The 18,318-nt window shown below is 42.8% G+C and overlaps 1 protein-coding gene across 1 annotated transcript; it reads right to left on the bottom strand.

The window, feature by feature from the left end:
- Positions 1 to 700: 700 nt before the first annotated feature.
- Positions 701 to 13,955, bottom strand: CDADC1 (cytidine and dCMP deaminase domain containing 1). The gene is made up of 9 exons (XM_055801710.1): positions 13,803 to 13,955; positions 10,235 to 10,329; positions 8,517 to 8,694; positions 7,125 to 7,703; positions 4,995 to 5,044; positions 3,749 to 3,918; positions 3,035 to 3,224; positions 2,325 to 2,385; positions 701 to 1,081 (listed from the first exon to the last, which is right to left on the bottom strand). The coding sequence occupies exons 1-9, from the start codon at positions 13,807 to 13,809 to the stop codon at positions 1,008 to 1,010; spliced, it is 1,404 nt and encodes a 467-aa protein (XP_055657685.1). The 5' UTR covers positions 13,810 to 13,955; the 3' UTR covers positions 701 to 1,007.
- Between the last annotated feature and the right edge of the window lie 4,363 nt (positions 13,956 to 18,318).

Genomic DNA, 18,318 nt, shown 5'->3' with positions numbered 1-18,318 from the left:
CTCTCTGTTCCGATTACCTATTATCTACCCAGCACCCCTCAAAACTAGGAAAAATATTAGACTGCCATTTCACTGGCTGTTTTAATGTCACCCTTATTCCACACGTAGTCATCCAAGAGACTGGCACCTGAAGAGACTCAGGCTATTGCACTGGTACAGATCATCCTATCAAAGAAACAACAGGATATCTGGCACTTTATTAGCTTCTGTAATCCTAGAAGCCTGTTAGCGAAGTATTAACAAAACCTGAACACTAGCACTCTTCACATACTATGTGCCAGTGAGATGAATACAGCCAAATTCTTTCAGGCCTGCATCCAGAAGCTGAGAAAAAGCAAAGGTCATCATCTACATTAATTCAGGTGGGCTGCACTTGAGGAAGCACACAGCAGCAATGCAAGTGCCACAAAGCAGAAGAGCTCTGCTGCTATGGTGGTTGGAAGATGGTACGTATGAGAGACAAGCTTGATTTCCAAATCACTTACCTAGCAATGACTGCCATCCCAGTATCTTTGTCTCCTTTATACAAACAGACTGAGGAGCAGAAGCCACTTTCAGCAAGAGGAATAATTGCTAGTGATTATTTATCTACCATTTCCTAGAAGATTCCCTTGATGATTGTACTTGAAGAACTAGGGCTTATTTCTGCATTCTGCTATCCCAGAATTTAGAAATCCATTCCCTCAATCCACACAACAAGCAAAAAAGATGTCGTTTTATTATCATTCTGATCTACCAGCAATAAACTCTCAGTATTTTTTTTTAATGTGTTAACAATGATTAACCACCCAGTTACTTTCACAGAAAATACAAGCAGCATTTTTTTTGCCAGGAACAACTAAATTAAAAAGACCTTCAGGTAATTCCATAAAACATTAAAGACATCATAAATAAACTTATTCTAAAAATTACTTTCCAAGCAATAAATAAAACTCTTCCTTATTTGAAAGTGCAAACAGGCTGCATTATAAAAAGTACAGAGCAAGACTGCAGAAGTGCTCAATTATTCAGTAGTGACCAAGACACAGTTTCTTGTTTTGGTGCGGCTGGTCATCTAGCGATTTTGTTTTCTGGATCCCATCTAAAGAAAAAAATACGTGTGAAACATTAATACAATAGTAAGCATAGCTTAAATACTCAACACATACAGGCACACTGGAGTAACACTGGGGGCAGGGAGGGGGATGAAGATTGTCTTCTTACTTTTACAGAGGAACACACAATAATCATAGCAAGAGAAATACACTAAAGAAAGCAAGCACCTTAAAACAGTTCAGGGTTGAAAATACAACAATGAAGAAAACATTGTTAGAAAAATAAGCCCTGTTAAAGGTTGTCAAACAAAGTACCCCAGGATCAATCTTTCTACAGCTCAGCCAAAAAAACATTTAGCAGAGAGAAGGACAAACAAGCCCTAACATTCTGCAGTGACTGCTAACAACAGAAACACAACTTTGAGCCCTTTCCTCCCTCCTTTCCCCTGGTCCGTAAGAAAATAGCTAACAAAGAGACTTCACTAATCTAGCTCAGTACACGTTAGGAATTAGCTTGTAGTATGTGGCTATTCATGGTACTCTATGCTTTGAGTAACTGCCAACTCCCTATCTTTATGCTTCGTATCTTCATGCTTGAGGCACAAAAATTATTTAGCTGCTTCTTCCACATTATCTTCCCCTGTGGATAAGAAACATTTTGAGGACTGGTAGATGACAGTAGATGACAATGGTGGGTCACTTTTGTAGCACAAAAAGGCTTCGACATAAGACTCATCTAAACTCTGCTTTCAGAAGATAACAGCTCCCTTGCTACAGGGGGGCAGGCTGACAAGGAATTTGTGGCCTTTGTGTTAAGTATGTCTATATATACACACAAAGATAAATGTTGATTGAAAAGCATTGGCATAGATTCTACTTCACAAAAGCAGCACTGAAGTATTCTGCAGGACATATTTAAATGTTGGAGGAGTCCAATTTCTATTGAAAAAGAATGACACTATGGAACACAATATTAGAAGTCTTTATAGAAAAAATTTAAAACATGATAGTCTGAAATAATCTATGTGCAAAACAGGATATTGTTGACCTCGATAACAGCATTACTAAGTTTTGTAATGTATCTGCTAAAGCCAAGCATTTGTTAAAACAAGCTCATTTTCAACTTACCATTAGTTCATCTAAGCTCAGAGAAGTTTTCACAGCAAAATTTAACTAATTGAAACCAAGATTAATTAAGACTAATAAATCCCAGAGGGATTAAGGTTTGTTTAAAACACCATCTCACTTACTGACTTCATTCATAAAATGAATTGATGAAAAAATACTTACTTTCCCTGTCTGTGGGGTCATGGAATTCAAGGGCATTAGTGTGCAATGGATTTATTTGCCACTGGTAAAAGAAGAAAAAAAATGTTTACTTATTTCGGAAAACAGAAGAAAGCAAAAGGAGAAAGAAGAAGTACCCTACAGTCCTTCATCGTAAGGCATAACTAGGGGTGAGGTAGGAAATGAAGGGCCCCCCCTTCAACACACACTTGCTTTTAGGATGAAAAGCTGTTAAGAGATGCATGGCCATTTACTCCCTTGAGAATGAGAAACGAATCTGCTCAAACCAACAGTGCTGCAGCTTCTCATGGTGAGCACCTTGAGTGCAGGTGCACTTGGCCACCTTCAAAACCTACCACAGCTCTTTCCTGCTGAAAGGGCATACAAAATCACAGTGATCTCCCATGTCAGCTGCCATGCTGTGACAGGGAGGCTTGGAGAGAACTTCAGCGTGAAGAGACCACCTCAAACAAGAGCAATGACTTAAGAGAGAAATCTGCAAGGCAATTACACAAAACAGAAACACCTGGCCCCATCATATGGCATATGGCACAGCACTTCTCCCCAGTGTGGGGACAGAGCAACCTCTCAGTTCCACTTGACTAAACAGCACGAGAAAACACAGCTTCTAGGCTGGCTGCAGATGACTGCTCGCTCCACCCTCCCCAGACGCTGCCCAGAGTTTTTAGAATATAGTATATTTAGACACTTACTGTAAATTTGCTTACACCCTCAAGTTCACCAAACTTCATATAGGAAATGTCTGCTTTCTTTTTTCCAGCATCAACATCTCCTGCATAGATCTGCTTGATACCAGCCCCTTTGATTAATGGGACACATTCATCACACGGACATTTTGTCACAAATATCATGCTTCTCTCATCTGGTTTTATTTCTCGACACCTACAAGCAGTCAGAAAACAGAATTATATCTTAATAGTTATGAATGCCAACAAACTAGATAGCTCACAAGAGCAAGCAAAGTGTTACGTACTCTCAGAAGCAACTTATTCTTAACCAAGTGCACTAGTACACAACAATACCTGGTTTGATTTTACTATCTGTGAACAGAACACCCATCCCACCTCTCCGCACATATCATTATTGGAAGCCTCAACAATTTAACAAGTTACACTTCCATTTTTCAGGTTATAGCATGGTCCCAGCAGGAATCGGAGGCAGTGGCTTGTATCTGAAGGATAGCTGGTGTGCACTGGAGTGAGTAATTTTTAAAACCCAAGTTCACTCATGAAGTCTGAAGAAGCCCCAGAAGCTGACTGTGTCCATGCACATCCAGGTTATGCACCATAGGCATAAACAAGACCGTGACTGCATTCCACACTTCATCACAGTGACATCATGCATTTGTCATGGAACTGCTTCTGAACCATCTTACTCTTTTTCTGTAGTAAAAATAAACCCATTACCTGAATGTTAAGGCATTCTGCTCCGCATGTATAATGTATCTGAACTTTCTGATTTCCCGATCTTTTTGTTTATCATCCATGTGTGGAAAATCAGCATATTCAGATCCAACAGGAAAGGCGTTATAACCACAGCCTACAAAATACATTGCTCCTGTTCCATCACAGCTTCTCTGCAACAGTAAGAAAGCATCAAATTTGGGGACATTTAAACTGAGTACTAAGTCAAAGTGTTGTGCAATGTATACTTTCACATTATCAGTTCGTGCCAGGTTACAGCAGTTAGAACTCAGCTCTTGCTAACCGTGCCACGTCTATATGGAGCTTTTCTACTAAGTTCCTCCATAGGAGCCGCATGGGCAAACTGTGACACCACAGACAACATGCTCCACAAGACTTCAGAAGCTTTCCTTTTAGCAAGTAATACTGACAGCAAGAACAAAAAGTATTAAGGATTTAGTCCTTAAGCCTTTCTGCAATGTACAAAATTAAAGACAGCTGGGGTTAGTCTCTGATGTGCCAGAGGCTGTGTTTCACCTGCCTCTCAACAGAGCCAGTGACCAGTGGGCTGACCAAGTAGCAATCAGTAACTGAAATCAGAAGAAACCTAACAGCAATAAGCAGCTGCTGACTGAAGTGCTAAAAACAAATGAAGAGTACTTTGCAGCTGCATGGAGGATGAGGCTTCCTGGGATTAGTAACATGCATAATAAGAGACATAAAGAAATAAAAACTTTATGTTTGGATGGGAAAAAGCACAGTAACAATATCTGTAGAAAAATATCACTTTGATCCAAAAAGGCATCTACTAAAGCCAGTATGGCATTTCAGCTGCAATAAAAATCATCAAGAGCTTGTCAGCCTATGATTGCATGAAGACCTCTCCAAAAAATAGCTGCAAAGAGGGACCATACACAGTAGGCACACACTGCCTGATCAGCAGCTGTGGCAAAACTTTTTGGCCAGGACACCTGGAGTAACTGACAGTGACTAGGGAAGCAGGCACGCTTAAAAGCTAGACAGACACACTGTGGTAGTTACTAAACGCATTTATACTCCCCCTTCATCTTGACAGCCATAATAATGAACTCAGACATTAACATTGAACTAAAGAATAAGAAGTGCAAGCCTTCTACAGTGCTGTGTGCATATGAAAAATGCACGTGTATAAACATAAAGCAAACAAGCTCAAAGCAGACACAAATTATGAATTATGAGTCCAAGGAAAAGTAACTTTTTCAATACTTACTGATTTTTCTTCTGCCCAAATAATAGCTCCAACTCCTGTTTTATGATCCTCTAAAATACATAAAATTTTAGCAGTAAATAACAAATGAAGCACTTCTGAGTTACCTCTACATTAACATATGACATCCTAGAGTAATGAATAACATTAATTGTTGCTTCATGGACAGAAGAAAAGAAAAGCTGAAAGATTTAACAGCTTCAAAGTTGTATGAGTCCACTGCAAAAGCTGGGTATGCTTTAACTGCAAGGCCAGCCAGTCTAAGACTTTGCTACGTACATTTGTTCACAATGCTAAGAAGCAACCAATAAGAAGCAATCAGATAAGAAAATGTGTGCCAGAATATATATGGACAGGTTTGCTGAGGTGAGATGACAAACTGATAAAAACCTTCTCAGTTATCAACTGCTTAATTAATTACTTAATTTCTTCCATTCTTTAAGTGAATTCCTTAAGTTTATGGTTCTGTGATCTGAATTCCTATCAAAATTAGTTGTATTTTATACCTAGGTCAGAGACAAAATGTTAACAATTGGATTTTAGGGGGGCCACTGTTGCCAAGACCACAGGAAAACTGGAACAGAACTTTCACTATGTGACCTGTAAGATTTTTATGGAACTTGGAAATCTTCCCCAGTAGCTATTGACGGGAGTCTTGACCAGTTAGAGCATATCACAGAGAAAAAAATGTTTCAGGCTTCCAGCGATTAATATTGTAGAAGGTGCTGTTTCAATTAACCATTTCCATCATCTCTGGTATCACTACCATATACAATCACTCAAAGAGGGTCTTTCCTGCCAAAGATATGTTTTATGAGGGCTGGCTTTATTTATGTTCTGCATATTTATCAGTCACTGATGTATATTAAGCCAGCACAGAAAACATCCTGTGATCTTGCTCCTCTTAGATCCACCCATATAATAAAGTAAAGCATGTAAATATATGTGTGTGTGTGCTGTTATTTATTTTAATTTTATTACAGGAATAAAGTGGAATAAGAGTTTGCTCAAAAGCCAGGCCTCAGTACAGGCTAAACAGCACAGATAAAACTGAATTTTGCTGCCCCAAAAATAAGTACTCAAGTTTGGTCAGTCTGTCTTGTTCTGTGAAACTGTAGTTGTACAAAAACCTCACAACTGGTTCCATGAAATTTCTGAACTACTTCTAAAAACACAATCTCCTCTGCAACTTTTGGTGACCAAATTTGTGGAAGGTACCTGACAAAAAAAAAAAAAAAGGGGGGTGGGGTGGGGAGGAGGTTCTAAAATGTGACGACTGTTCACCTTTTCAAACAACAAAGTCAAAAGTAAGTCAAAAGGCGTATCGAGCTCCTGACTTGATAGGTTGGATTTGTGTGTTTGGGTTGAGGGATTAGTTTTGGTTTAAGCTTTAAATGTGTACTATTTATTTGTTTACAAGTGTTTTAAAAAAGCTACTATCCTATCTAGATGAAAAAACCATCCCTAAGAAGTACCACCAAGTTTTAAGTCTTCATAAGTCTGTTCTCTGGAACACTACTGCATTGATACACAGACAGAATAAAGCAGCTAACAGAAGTCATCTGCATCAAGACAGTCAGTAACTATCCTTCCATCCTGAACTCCTGTACATCAAAACTCCAGCATCTTTGCAAAGAAAACCCCATCAGATATATTAACACTTTGACTAATAAGATTAGTACTAGGAAACTGAATATAACTGTACTTAATGCCCTACTGAAAGGATATATTTCACTGCCTTTTTTCTGAAGAAGTGTACATAATCTGCTTGAAATATTGGCATTTATTTGATAAGAGCAGCATCTTGTGAAACCTCAGTAAAAAGAGCCTTAGAGCAGCTTGAAGAATTTAAATGTCATTGTATTCTGTGTTCAGGTAGGTGTTAGACATGTTGGCAGGACAGGCTTTGCTAGCACTGTATGTAAAATACCTGCACTAATTTTCTCTTGGCAAGCTTGCACACACAATACTACGTACCCCTGTGGAGTTTTTACTATTACTGCTGCTCCTGTTTCACAGATGTAGGAATGGAATTCGGCAGCATCCTCAAAGTATTTGGAAGAGTAAGACTGAAATCAGGAACTCGCTTTACTCATGAGACACATTCTTCCCTCCCCTACTGTAACAGCTCACCTGTCCGATACGCGAGTAGTCTGGCTTGTATCATACAGTGCCTTGCAATTTCTTGGGGCAAACCCTGATGGTCTGTTTCATTTGTTTGTTGCGATTCACTGTTGTAAAATCCAAAGCATCCAAAGACAGGGACACTGGCAGCCACTGTCGCCAAGACCAAGACAAGATCTTTCATATTTTGCCTAAGGTTGCTGAAATATGGATTTTCACAGAGGTTCTCCAGTCCTATTGTCATCAGTATTTGCTTGTGCATTTCCTCATTTGAAATTAGGAATAAACTTTCATACTCTTTTATTCTCTCTTGTCTACACGCAGTATAAAAGTCAATATTACAGTCAGTCTGAGATTTTGCTATTTTTTGAATAAAATCAAACTTTGTGGAAGTTTCTTCAACAAATTGCACCATATAGCACACCAAGGGCTGAAGCAACACACACACACGAGCACGACTATTTGACTTCAGTCTTTCTACTGCTTTGGCATCTAGCTTTGCATCATCCGTAGTCATGGGATTGGATGCATCATTCTGCAAGCTGATTTCAGGATCTGCAGGCCAGTAAGAAATCCTGTTCACCCCAGCTGGAAGAGAAGACAATGTAGCAAAAGGAACCATACGAGTGCAGTGGAACATAAACCTCATATTCAACCCACTATTGCTTAACCCTGGTTTTACTCCTTTAAGGCACCGAGTACTGCTTAAGGAGCACCTGGACAACAAAAATGCTAGCTGTTACGAGTACCAAGAGGTTATCTGATTTGATAATCAGACTACAGACAAACATTGGAGTTTTCCAAGTTCTAAAATCTTTGTCACAACCTAATGTTGTGTCTTACCTACAACAGATACATTAACACCACGTAGAAAAGTTAGCACTAATAAAAGTTGCTGCTGAGATTAAAAATCAGTACTTGCATAAGGGCTGTACCAGCAGATGCCATGTCAGGAAAAGAATAATCTGACTTGTCTTCATTTTGCTTGGGAAAAGGAAACCCTAAAGTACACACACTTCCTCTGGTGCCACTAACTAGCAATGGTGGGGCAAGGAAAAATGTAGCAATCTACACCTCATCATCAGGCATAGGGCTGCTCTGGAAAGGTGCAACAGGCATGTCAGAATCTCAGCAGTGCATCCCAACCCAGAGACAAGTACCACCAATAAGAACAGTTGCACAGAGAGATAAGGTCTCAGTAGTAAACCCTAGTTTCTTGATCACCAGGTCCAGGAAATGTACATTCAGTATTATTTTCAGCCTTGTGGAAAATATCAGCGCAGACTATGCAAGTTAGGGATTGGCATTCACAAGTGAGACAGCCCAAAGAGAAACAGGCTTTCTGATACCACCAATCACAAGCATAACACTTTTTCCTACTCTACTACAGTCATTGCTTACCGTTTACAATCATTTTTAAACAAGTTGAACATGGTTTTCTGGAAAAATAAAGGTCACAGTTTTTAAGTCTTGATCCATGTTTTATGAGTGCAATTTGGCCAGCATGTAAATCTGTACTGGAACAATGAAGACCAATAATCTTCATGTTTTTCACCACAACTAGACCACTCTTCTTCACCTACAGAAAAATGTGTTACTATTATTATTATTTTACTTTTTTTTCAACATCAAGTCCGTTGAGATGTTACGCCTCTTCCTTGGGTAACAGTAATCAACTAGGATCACAGCATATAGCTCTTCAATACAAATTGCAATATGAATCTTTACACAATCTCTGTTATACTTCCCCTAAGCAGTTATTTCTTTTTTACATGGTTTCTACATGCCTGCTAATAACAAGAGTGCTGTGCCCCGCCAAACTTCAAATAGGGACTTGTTGCAAATTCCTGATTTTTCTGGTCATTGCTTTGCCCATAACAAAATCGAGAAGCAGTGTAGAAAATTCTGTCAGTTACAGCTGAAAACGCCTCTGGATCATCCAGCATCTGGAAATGCTTATGCGTTTAATTTCTGTCTCAAGCTTGACCATCCTGGCAGCCAATAGCTTCTCTAGCTTTATTTCTGTCTCTTTACTTACAGAAATGAATCCTGGTTCTAAAGAATCTTCCATGGAAAAAGTCTGCGTACCGCAGACGACCTCTTACATCTGGATTCCCATGTATTGTGAGGAAACTGGATACAAGCTAGTTTGATGAAGCCAGTGGAACAGATCTCATTATGTGATCCAGCTGCTACCAGAATACTGTTGCCTTAGATCTGTAAATTGCTCAATTTCTTTGCGGTTACAGAAATTAGGCTGTACTAAAGCCCTACATATAACCCAAGTGCCATTTCTAACTGAATTACTGAATTTGAAACTGCTTTTGAAGTTTATATGGTGTTGCTCATCTGTCCCTCTTTCAGATCTAGTCTGGGACATACCAAGCTCTGAAAATCAGGCCTAATTGTCACTCACACTATTTTCCTATCTTTTCTTGTCCTGGCTGATACATGTGCTATGGATCTTAGCAGATGGGTATGCTCTGCATGAAGTGTAATAACAATTTTAAAGAGCACAATAAGAACTCTGATCACAAAAAGAAACACCCTGTTCCAGGACACTCTGAAAATACCCCTCTACTTTGAAGTGTAACTGGCCACTATTTAGAAGACCCATTCTCAAGACTGGTTTCTTTTCATTGTCACTAAAGTTATCTACAAGTTCTTGATCAGCAAACATTTCAAGTAGTTCTGTGCACCTCCACGATAAAAAAGAACTTGTCTGCAATCATGACCATTGTAATTGTAAAAGAATATTGCTACACCATCAACCGCGCTAATTTTAAAGTTACAATTAGTATATACTAAGAAATGCATGGTATACACCATGCCTTCTTTGTTATGCTCTTCAAAATACCCACCATTTTTCAGTGTTTGCTTCACCTGTCGAGGGTGTACCTTGCCTTTCAAAGTTTTTCAGAAATAGCACACTATTTAACTATTTTTCTCTCACCAGCGGATTTTTTTTCTACTTGTAAGAAATATTTGAAAAAGGTTTACCAGCTTTTTTCTTCCCCCCCGCCTCCTCTGGACTATCTGTTGTGTAAAGAGCAGTTAGAGTAAATTCACTGCAGGAGCTGTTCAGAAAGACCAATTAACAGTATGCATGGACATATTACCTGTGATTTTTTCTGTTGCTCAGCCGAGGGAAAGAGCTCCATCCAGAGACTGAACAAAGTAAAAAGATTGACCTTAGAAAGTCTTGGCATTTGTCCTGTCATCAGAAGAAAAAGAGAAGTATTTATTAAAGAATATTTATAAAGAAGCCCCACATTGTTGAACAATATTTTTGAAGTCTTCTACACCACAGCTGCTAAGAAGCTAGTTCATCAACCACTTCTGCTATTATCGCAGCTAAATCCACACTATCCTCTTCAGGGCAGCAGTTGTCAACTCAGAATGCTAACATCTGGATGCAGAGATCAGATTTGTGCAATGAGAGAAAATGGTGCAACTTTCACTGAAATTCAGTGAGTTAATTCTACTCAGAGGTGAAGAGCAGAAATCACAGATTGGATCCCACATAACTTAATGTGCTTAAATGATTCACAGAAATTTGAAACACAGCTTCTGATTCAGCTTCAGGCTCACCACAGAAAATATCTAGGCACACATCATGATCACTGGATGGTGGCGTATGATAGCATGGACTTTGTAAGGATGGTGATATTGGCTAGCCACAGCTTCCATAAGTTTACACTCTGTACATGCGTGGTCAAAAGCTTTACCATTGGTCAAACTCTACTCGTCCATGTGACCAGCTACTGCCACCCCACAGGCTATTCTTGGCTGTGTCCATGTTCTCTCTTCGTCCTGTGCTCTTCTTCCAGCCAGCCTCTCCTCCTCCTTTTCTCTGCTTCATCTAAGTTTTTATCTAACCACTTTGCTGCAGGATCACAGCTGCACATCGTCAAAGCAAGGCCACAGCTGCACACCAACATCAAACTGTCTTCGTCCCCCTACACTGGATCACTGACAACCACAGCAAGAGTGGATGAGCTGTTGTGAAACCTTCCAGTTACATCAGTTCCAGAGAAACCTACTTCTGGATTTTTACAGTTTGCTTAACTTTTGGTTAGATTTTTACAAAAGTGTAAGCCTATTGCTCAGGCTGTCACTTCTGACTGAATAACCAAAGAGGTAGCAAGGAATCGCTTCTCGGATCACCACCTTGTGCTGTGTTGTGCTTCTACTCAAAATCTGAACATTGTCCTGTGAGGGGCAGCGCTCCGCATGCATGAGTGCCCCACAAATGAAAAAGGAGGAAGTACTGCACTGCTCACTAATGCTTGCACCATTCCAGATGTAAAGCTGGCGTGCTTCACACTTGGCATGAAGTTAATTAAGTCTTCGAAGAAGCTCCAGTCCCTGTTTCAGGGGTGCTTACAGAGAGCTGCAATGAAGATATATTCCTCTGCAGGTCTCATGTGCCACCTGACAATAGTATTTCTGTTTTTATCCCCTCCTGCAAATGCCAAAGTTTTTGCAAAGGAGGAAAAGGCAAAGGCAAGAATAGAATAGAGGAAGGCATTTCTTGAAGTAGTTCCAGCAGTTTGGAAGAGATACAATCAGATATTAAGATTGCTTCGGTGCGAGAGAGGGTTAGTTTAATGACATGTCTGTGAACCCATACAATTAGGACAGCAGATAAACATATGCAATCCATGACTGGAATACCATTTTCAGACAGCATTTTAACAGCTTTTTTTCACACAGATGTGTGATCTTGGAAAGCAACTATAGACATCTCAGCAGCACCATCTGATGCTACACTGTCTACTACTCCTTAGGCTACCCAGCTACGCTAATTCCACAGTGCACAAGCACTGCAAGGGACACATGGTTAGCACAGATATGTGTGCTATGCTTGCAGCACCTATGAATCGGTTATCACTTGTACTAAAAACAAATTGTAAAAGAAGTCTACAAGTCACATCTAAACAAGTAGAATTTGTTTTCTTAAATGGGCATTTGAGTTCACTCTCATTACAGCCCCTGTTCACTCCTGTTGTAGCACACACGTGTACAGTTCCCAAGTGGCAAGCTGAAATAAACAGTGCAATTTGTATCAACTCACACATACACCGTCATGTTTTCTAAAATAGATTACAATTTGGCATACAAAGTATACTTAAAACAGAATATGCCAAAACCAAGTTTTAATTACTGTTTGTTTTCTTTGACCTAATCTGAATGTGATCTGTCAAACACATGGGAAACAAACTGAAGAATGTACCGATCACAATGCAGTTGTGACTTGACTTGAATTTATAATGAGAAGCAGGAGAATATCATGATGAAAAAGGAGAGACCTGTGGTCACTATTATCTATGTATCCACATCTTCAGTGACTCAGTACTTAAATGTTCCCTTAAGTTCAACAGAGTGAAGAGAATACTGATTAAAGTGGCCTGGAAAAAAGGTAGAAGACATCTTACAGAATTTAAAGCAACTACAGAAGATTGGGGAAGAAAAGGAATCAGGCTCTTAGCTACTGAAAGCAAAACTGCACATGAAAGGAGCGCTCTTTTCAGGTGCATCAAGTCCTCACACAGAGGTACGATTTTATTCCTCCAGGTTAGGGATCTCACTCTGGTGAGGCAAATCATGCTCCAGGGAAGCACACGCTGAAGGCCAGTGTCAGAAACTCTGCTACTCCTACACCTGCAAGCAAAAAGGAGCAGGACGCTCCGGACATGGCTCAGATACAGGATTATGCCATGGCTGCAGCATAGGAGTCCCTAGTTCAAAGTCTGAAAGGCTTGTAAGAAGTTGTCTTGACAGTATGAAACAAACACTTGTGCTTTGCTTTCACACCATCAGGAGGAGGAAATCAGTGACGTCACTCTCCTGTCTGGGAAACAGAAACTAGAAACCACTTTCAGAGCTCATCTTGGCTCACTTGGAGGCAGGATTTTCAAAAAACCGGGATGAAACAAAACCCATTTACCCATCAAAGGGGACCTGGCAGCCCTGGCATGGTCCTCAGTGTGAGAGCTGTAAATATACGTCCATGGGCAATGAGTTCGTACACACCACTCCCCTGGGACAGCAGCGACGGGATATGTGAAATCCATCAAAATCAGCTTCATCTGGGCATCCCCAGCCCTGAGAGAAAGTTGCTGTCTACAAAATTCATACATGGGCCCTGCTATAGGGGTTAACAAGAACACCCCTCAGAAGGCAGGCATTTTTACGCACATTACATTTTACACACATGAAATATACATGGTGTAGAACTGGAAAAAAATAATTTTGAGGGTGGGGGGAATGCAAAATACAAGCGTATGTTATCAAAAGGCCTTATGAATAAGAGCACAGGCGAGCGAGGGAGGGGGGCCGGACACGCACACACCGTACCGCGTTATCTGTGCCGGCAGCACCCTGGCGCAGCAGCCGAGGGGAAGGCTGGGGCTGCCGGCACAGCCCGCGGAGGGCACAGCCCCGCCAGCGCCCTGCGGGCAGCGCAGACCGGACGGTTCCGGGCATTTCGTTAAACGCCCCCAAGCACCCGGTGGGCGAGAAGAGACCCGCGACACGCCGTCAGCGTACCAGACCCCTCCCCCCCCGCCGCCTCAGCGCCCGCTCCCCAGGGCGGCGGGGTCGCGGCTCCCTCACAGCCGGGGCAGGCCCCGGCCCGGACCCCCGCAGCCAGGCCCCCCGCGGCGGGCACGGGGCGGCGCTCACCGGCCATGCTGTCGGTCTGCGTGCTCGCCGCGCTCACCCGCGGCCCCCCCCGCCGCCGCCGCTTCCTCTGCGCCGTGCATCCGTGCCGGTGCGGGTGCGGGTGCCGGTACCGCCCGGTGCCCCCGGCCTCCCCCGGCCCGCCCCCATGGCGGCCCCGCTCCTCCCTCAGGGCGGTGCCGCGGTGGAGGCGTCCGCATGGCAACTGCCGCTGATGGGCGGGCACCTCGGCCAATAGGCAGCGGGAGGGGAAGGGGGGGGTGGGGCTTGTCGTGACGGGGCGGGCGGTGGCTCCTGGCGAGAGGCGGGGCCTGTGCTCCGTAGCGGGATTTTAACGGTGACACAGAGCTCACCGCTCCGTTCTCCCCAGCGGGCCTGCACCGGTCCGCGGAGCCTGTGTGCTGGGCGGCTGCCCGCTGCCCTGTGGCTGAGGGGGAAAGCCGCCGCCACGCTTCCCCCCGCAGCCGGCCCTGGGTGGCCTCCCGGGGAAAGTACAAGCTCGCGGGCAAGAAGGGACCCGGCGGCTGGGCCCCTCAGCGCAGGGGCAGCCTCTCCCTGCGGCTTGCTGAGCGGGTGGCTCGTAGCCGGGGATTTCGTGCCGGCTGCCATCATCTCCCGCGCCCGCTGCGTGTTTTGGCAGCTCAGTGCCTCCGTCGCGCGTGGGGAAAGCCGTGTTCCTCCGGGCCCCGGCTGCGGCGCGGCTGCCCTTCGGGAGAGCTGTCCCACCGGCACGGCCCAGCCTCTCACCCGCGTGCCCGGAGCAAGAGCGGCTCCGCCCGGGGCCGCGCCGTCGGCACCAGCTGTGTCTTTCCAGGGCAGAGCCGTTACACGGCGATTACACCCGTGTGGGAAAACGAGCAAGGCCTTGGCGGCGTACAGGTGAAAAACGGTCTGGTTTTCATCTTTTAACGTATGTGTTGTGGCTGCTGCGACTGGGCCAAAACTCTTCATCGTGTACGGATTGACGCTCAGACCCGGGAAGACCGGCTCTGGCATTGCTGCCCTGACTGCCCATGGTAAGGGAAAGGCTGGATGAAAGCAGAAAAGGTTTGGGGCTTTTTTTGTTCGTTGGTTGTTTCTGTGTCCTTTGTTGTCTTGGGTGGGTTTTTTTTAAACAATCTCTTGTCTTGATTTGAGCCTATAATTCAGGGTATGTTTCTCTCCTGGACATCAAGGCATTGGGCTCCTGAAAGATGAGCCAGTCTGAGGGGATTTGGTGGCCTCCGTTCACAGGCTAACGGGTTCATGGAAGTTAAATTAGAATATACCCTGACTTCATATTTAATATCTTTTCTTCTGTGAAGAGAATGACTTGTAGTTAACTGGATAAATCTTCTTGATTACAAAAGGGGCTGTAGTATGCAATAACCTCAAGACTGGAAACTTACTACAAGGGGAGGTACTTGATCCCAAAACTGTACGTTTATAAAGAAACTACTAATAGTTTGTGGAAGGTATGTGATGCATTTATGTAAAAGTTTCTCTGTGGTTAAATTTTTGGAGATAAATCTATAAACTGCTGTCATGTGTTTAAAAAAACCCCACCAAAATAATTATTCGGAGCCAGTGACTATAAAATCACATCTTGTGGAGTTTCAGAAGCGAGTCCGAGACAATCTAGACTAAAAGGACTAGTGACTAAAAGGATTCCTGAGGATGTGACATAAAGCAGTACAGAATCTTTCGTGAGTCTTGAATAAGGTCAATATAAGCCTAGAAACTGAATGAGAGCATGAATTAGCTTATGAATTGTTTCTTTTTGAGGAGTCTTTCATTTCCTATATGGATGCAAATGGATTCCTTTGCTGTGCAAGTTACCATTATCTAAGATGAACTTTTTCCCTATTTAGAAAAATTCCTTTCTAGACCATGTCTTTATGAAAGACTACAAAATTATGTGTGTATTTGCACTTACCAATCTTGCAAATGTGTCTGGACTATTGCTGAAAGCAGGGGAGAGACCTTTTATGTTAAAATAGACCTGCAGCAAGTGAAAGGGTAACACCTTTTGGTATGATCACCCCCCAGTATCCCAAAACCCAACCAACACTTGCAAGAAGTCTCTCTGCTCTGTTAAACTTTGTGGTGTTTTTTCCACTGTGCTGGAGAATCGGCTTCTCTCACCAGTAGCTTGTTGATTCATGACACAGTATTTGACTTGCATGCCCTAGTGTTTCCATGTGCAGCGGGGCATGGAGGTGGGGTTTTCAGGGGTCAGCAAGCCCAAAGTAAGTGGAAGTCAAGTTCACAGCAACAGTCACCAGTGAGTTGCAGTTACCTCATTGTGCAGGAGTCTCCTTTGTAAGAGGGAAGGCAGCACAATTTATAGGCAAGTCCCACCCTATGCTGGCTTTTCATCTAATTTTAGTCTTGAACTTGAAAGCTCTCAGTGGACTGAGACTAAAGGACTTTATCATCCTCCTTGCCTTCTGCTAAGAACTAGAGGGCAGTGGATGACAGCGTCTGAGGAGAGCGTTCTCTCCAGGACCAAGAGAGACAACGTAATTCCCTAAAATCTGGTCAAAAGGAGAATGGCACCAACCCTCATCCAGAAAGCATCCTTGCTGAGGGAGTAAGTGTGCTGCTTTTGGCAAGATGACAGTGAAGAGGAGGATGGTAGAGGAACGTAATGAGGAAAGGGGGCTCTTGGCCCCACTGTCCTTCTTATGCACAATTCAAGGCAATTGAGCCTTTCCAGTTAACCAGTGTGTTAGCCTCTGAGCTGCCATTTTGAGTATGTCACCAGCAAGAATTTCTGGATGGGCCTCTTCTGCTTGAATCAGACCTGCTGGAAAAACCTACTACTTTCCTCAACAGCTGCAGTTTGTTCCTGCAGTTGTCTTACAAACCCAATTCATTCAAGTGACTGATTGCTTAACACCCCTTTCCTCCCTCCCCTGGCCCCCTTTTTCTTTATTTAGCAGACCCATTTGCTAGTATTTCTCATTCTAAGCACACCAGAAGGCTGTAGTCTCTGATATGTTCCTAAAGCTCATTCCTAAAGCTCACTCTGCCAAAATGTCCTTTGGAAGTTGTTACATCAAATTGTCATGTCACCTGCATTCTCAGATTTCTGGTATGTTTCTCTTTGTGATGATACCCTGTGATACCCGCAGTGCTGTGAAGCTGCGTGATTGTCTTTGCTGATGAGCTTAATAATTGAATAGCCATTCAATATAAGAGTGTTTACTGAGAAATTACTGAGCTGCCTTGCTGGGCTTTTCTGGTGCTTCTTGTATCACCATCGGTATATTTTTACACCCTCCATTCGATGGTGTCTGTGGACTGAGACTCTCATTCCTCATCATCACCTCTTCCATGATTTGATAACATGACTTATTCCTGTGTTGCAGTGACTGGCTTTGCAGTGTCTTTCTGCAGCTGAGCTCTACAGGTTTTAGATCCTGAAACATGGTTTCCTACGCTACCATCACTCTCTTAATGCAGATGACTTTACACCTTACCCCAAAGTCTTAGCTGGAGTGTATTGACATACAGCGAAGCTGATCATCTGTTTCAAAACTAGTAAGAAGAGCTTGCTGTGCTTAATTCCTGGGGTTTGAGATCTTTATTCATCACTAGTAGTTTCAGTCTGACCCTTGCTTCGCCTTCTGGATTTTAAAAAAACAACCCACCTGTTAGAAAGTTTTAGCAGAGAACTATTAAGTGTCACCATAACAGCTAGGCCCATCAGTTCATACAGGAGATATCTGCTCATTGTTTGTACTGTACGACTACAATGAGCTTCTCTCGCTATCTCTGCAAGCCATGTTGAAGGAGTTTCTGCTGGTGATGAGTTGTTTTTTACAGCTCACTAGAAGAAAGCTTTTGTGCTGCTGTCAGGCAAAAGCAGATACATCCTTCAGCCTCATCAGTCTGTTAAATATGAAAAAGTATGTGCTAATCTAGTAAATGAAATGACATCAAGCAAGTAAACAATCAGGAATTATTTATTTTCATCTCAAATATTTTAATTAATCAATTTGTAAGTACGATGGCAATTTCTTCCTTCCAGTGCATTGCATTAAGGAGGGGTCGCATGTACTGTCCCACTGTTGGAGGACAGGCTGTCACTGAGGGACAGAGGCATCTGCTGCACATCAGCTCAGCTGCAGCTTGGTGCTGCAATGGGATGTAAACCTGGGAGCTCTGACTCTCTGGACTTTGCTTTAAGTCTGCTGGTGTTCTGTTCTCTGCAGCTGCTGCGCTTCACCTCTGTGAGAGAGGCATTCAACTCCTTGACCCAACTTCTGGTAGTTTGGTTCAGTCTCCAAAGGAAGCAAAGGCCTCAGCCTTTGTAACTGGGCCAAAAAATTATACAGATTCAACCTGTTCTCTGAAAACCTGTGCAGGAACAGGGTGACGTGGTGAACATCGATGCATATGGGCTTAGAAACTGAAACACCAACCGTATGATTAACGCATGAATAGCAGGTGATTCTTCCAAGACTCATTTATCAAGGAACAAAGAAAGCTGTGAGTACAAGGAGTCTCATATTTACCTTTTCCATTAGATGCA

This window comes from Falco peregrinus, chromosome 4 (assembly GCF_023634155.1).
Source record: "Falco peregrinus isolate bFalPer1 chromosome 4, bFalPer1.pri, whole genome shotgun sequence".
Taxonomy (NCBI): Eukaryota; Metazoa; Chordata; class Aves; order Falconiformes; family Falconidae; genus Falco; species Falco peregrinus.
Note: the sequence above shows the minus strand (reverse complement) of the source record. Positions and strands in the feature narration are given on the sequence as shown.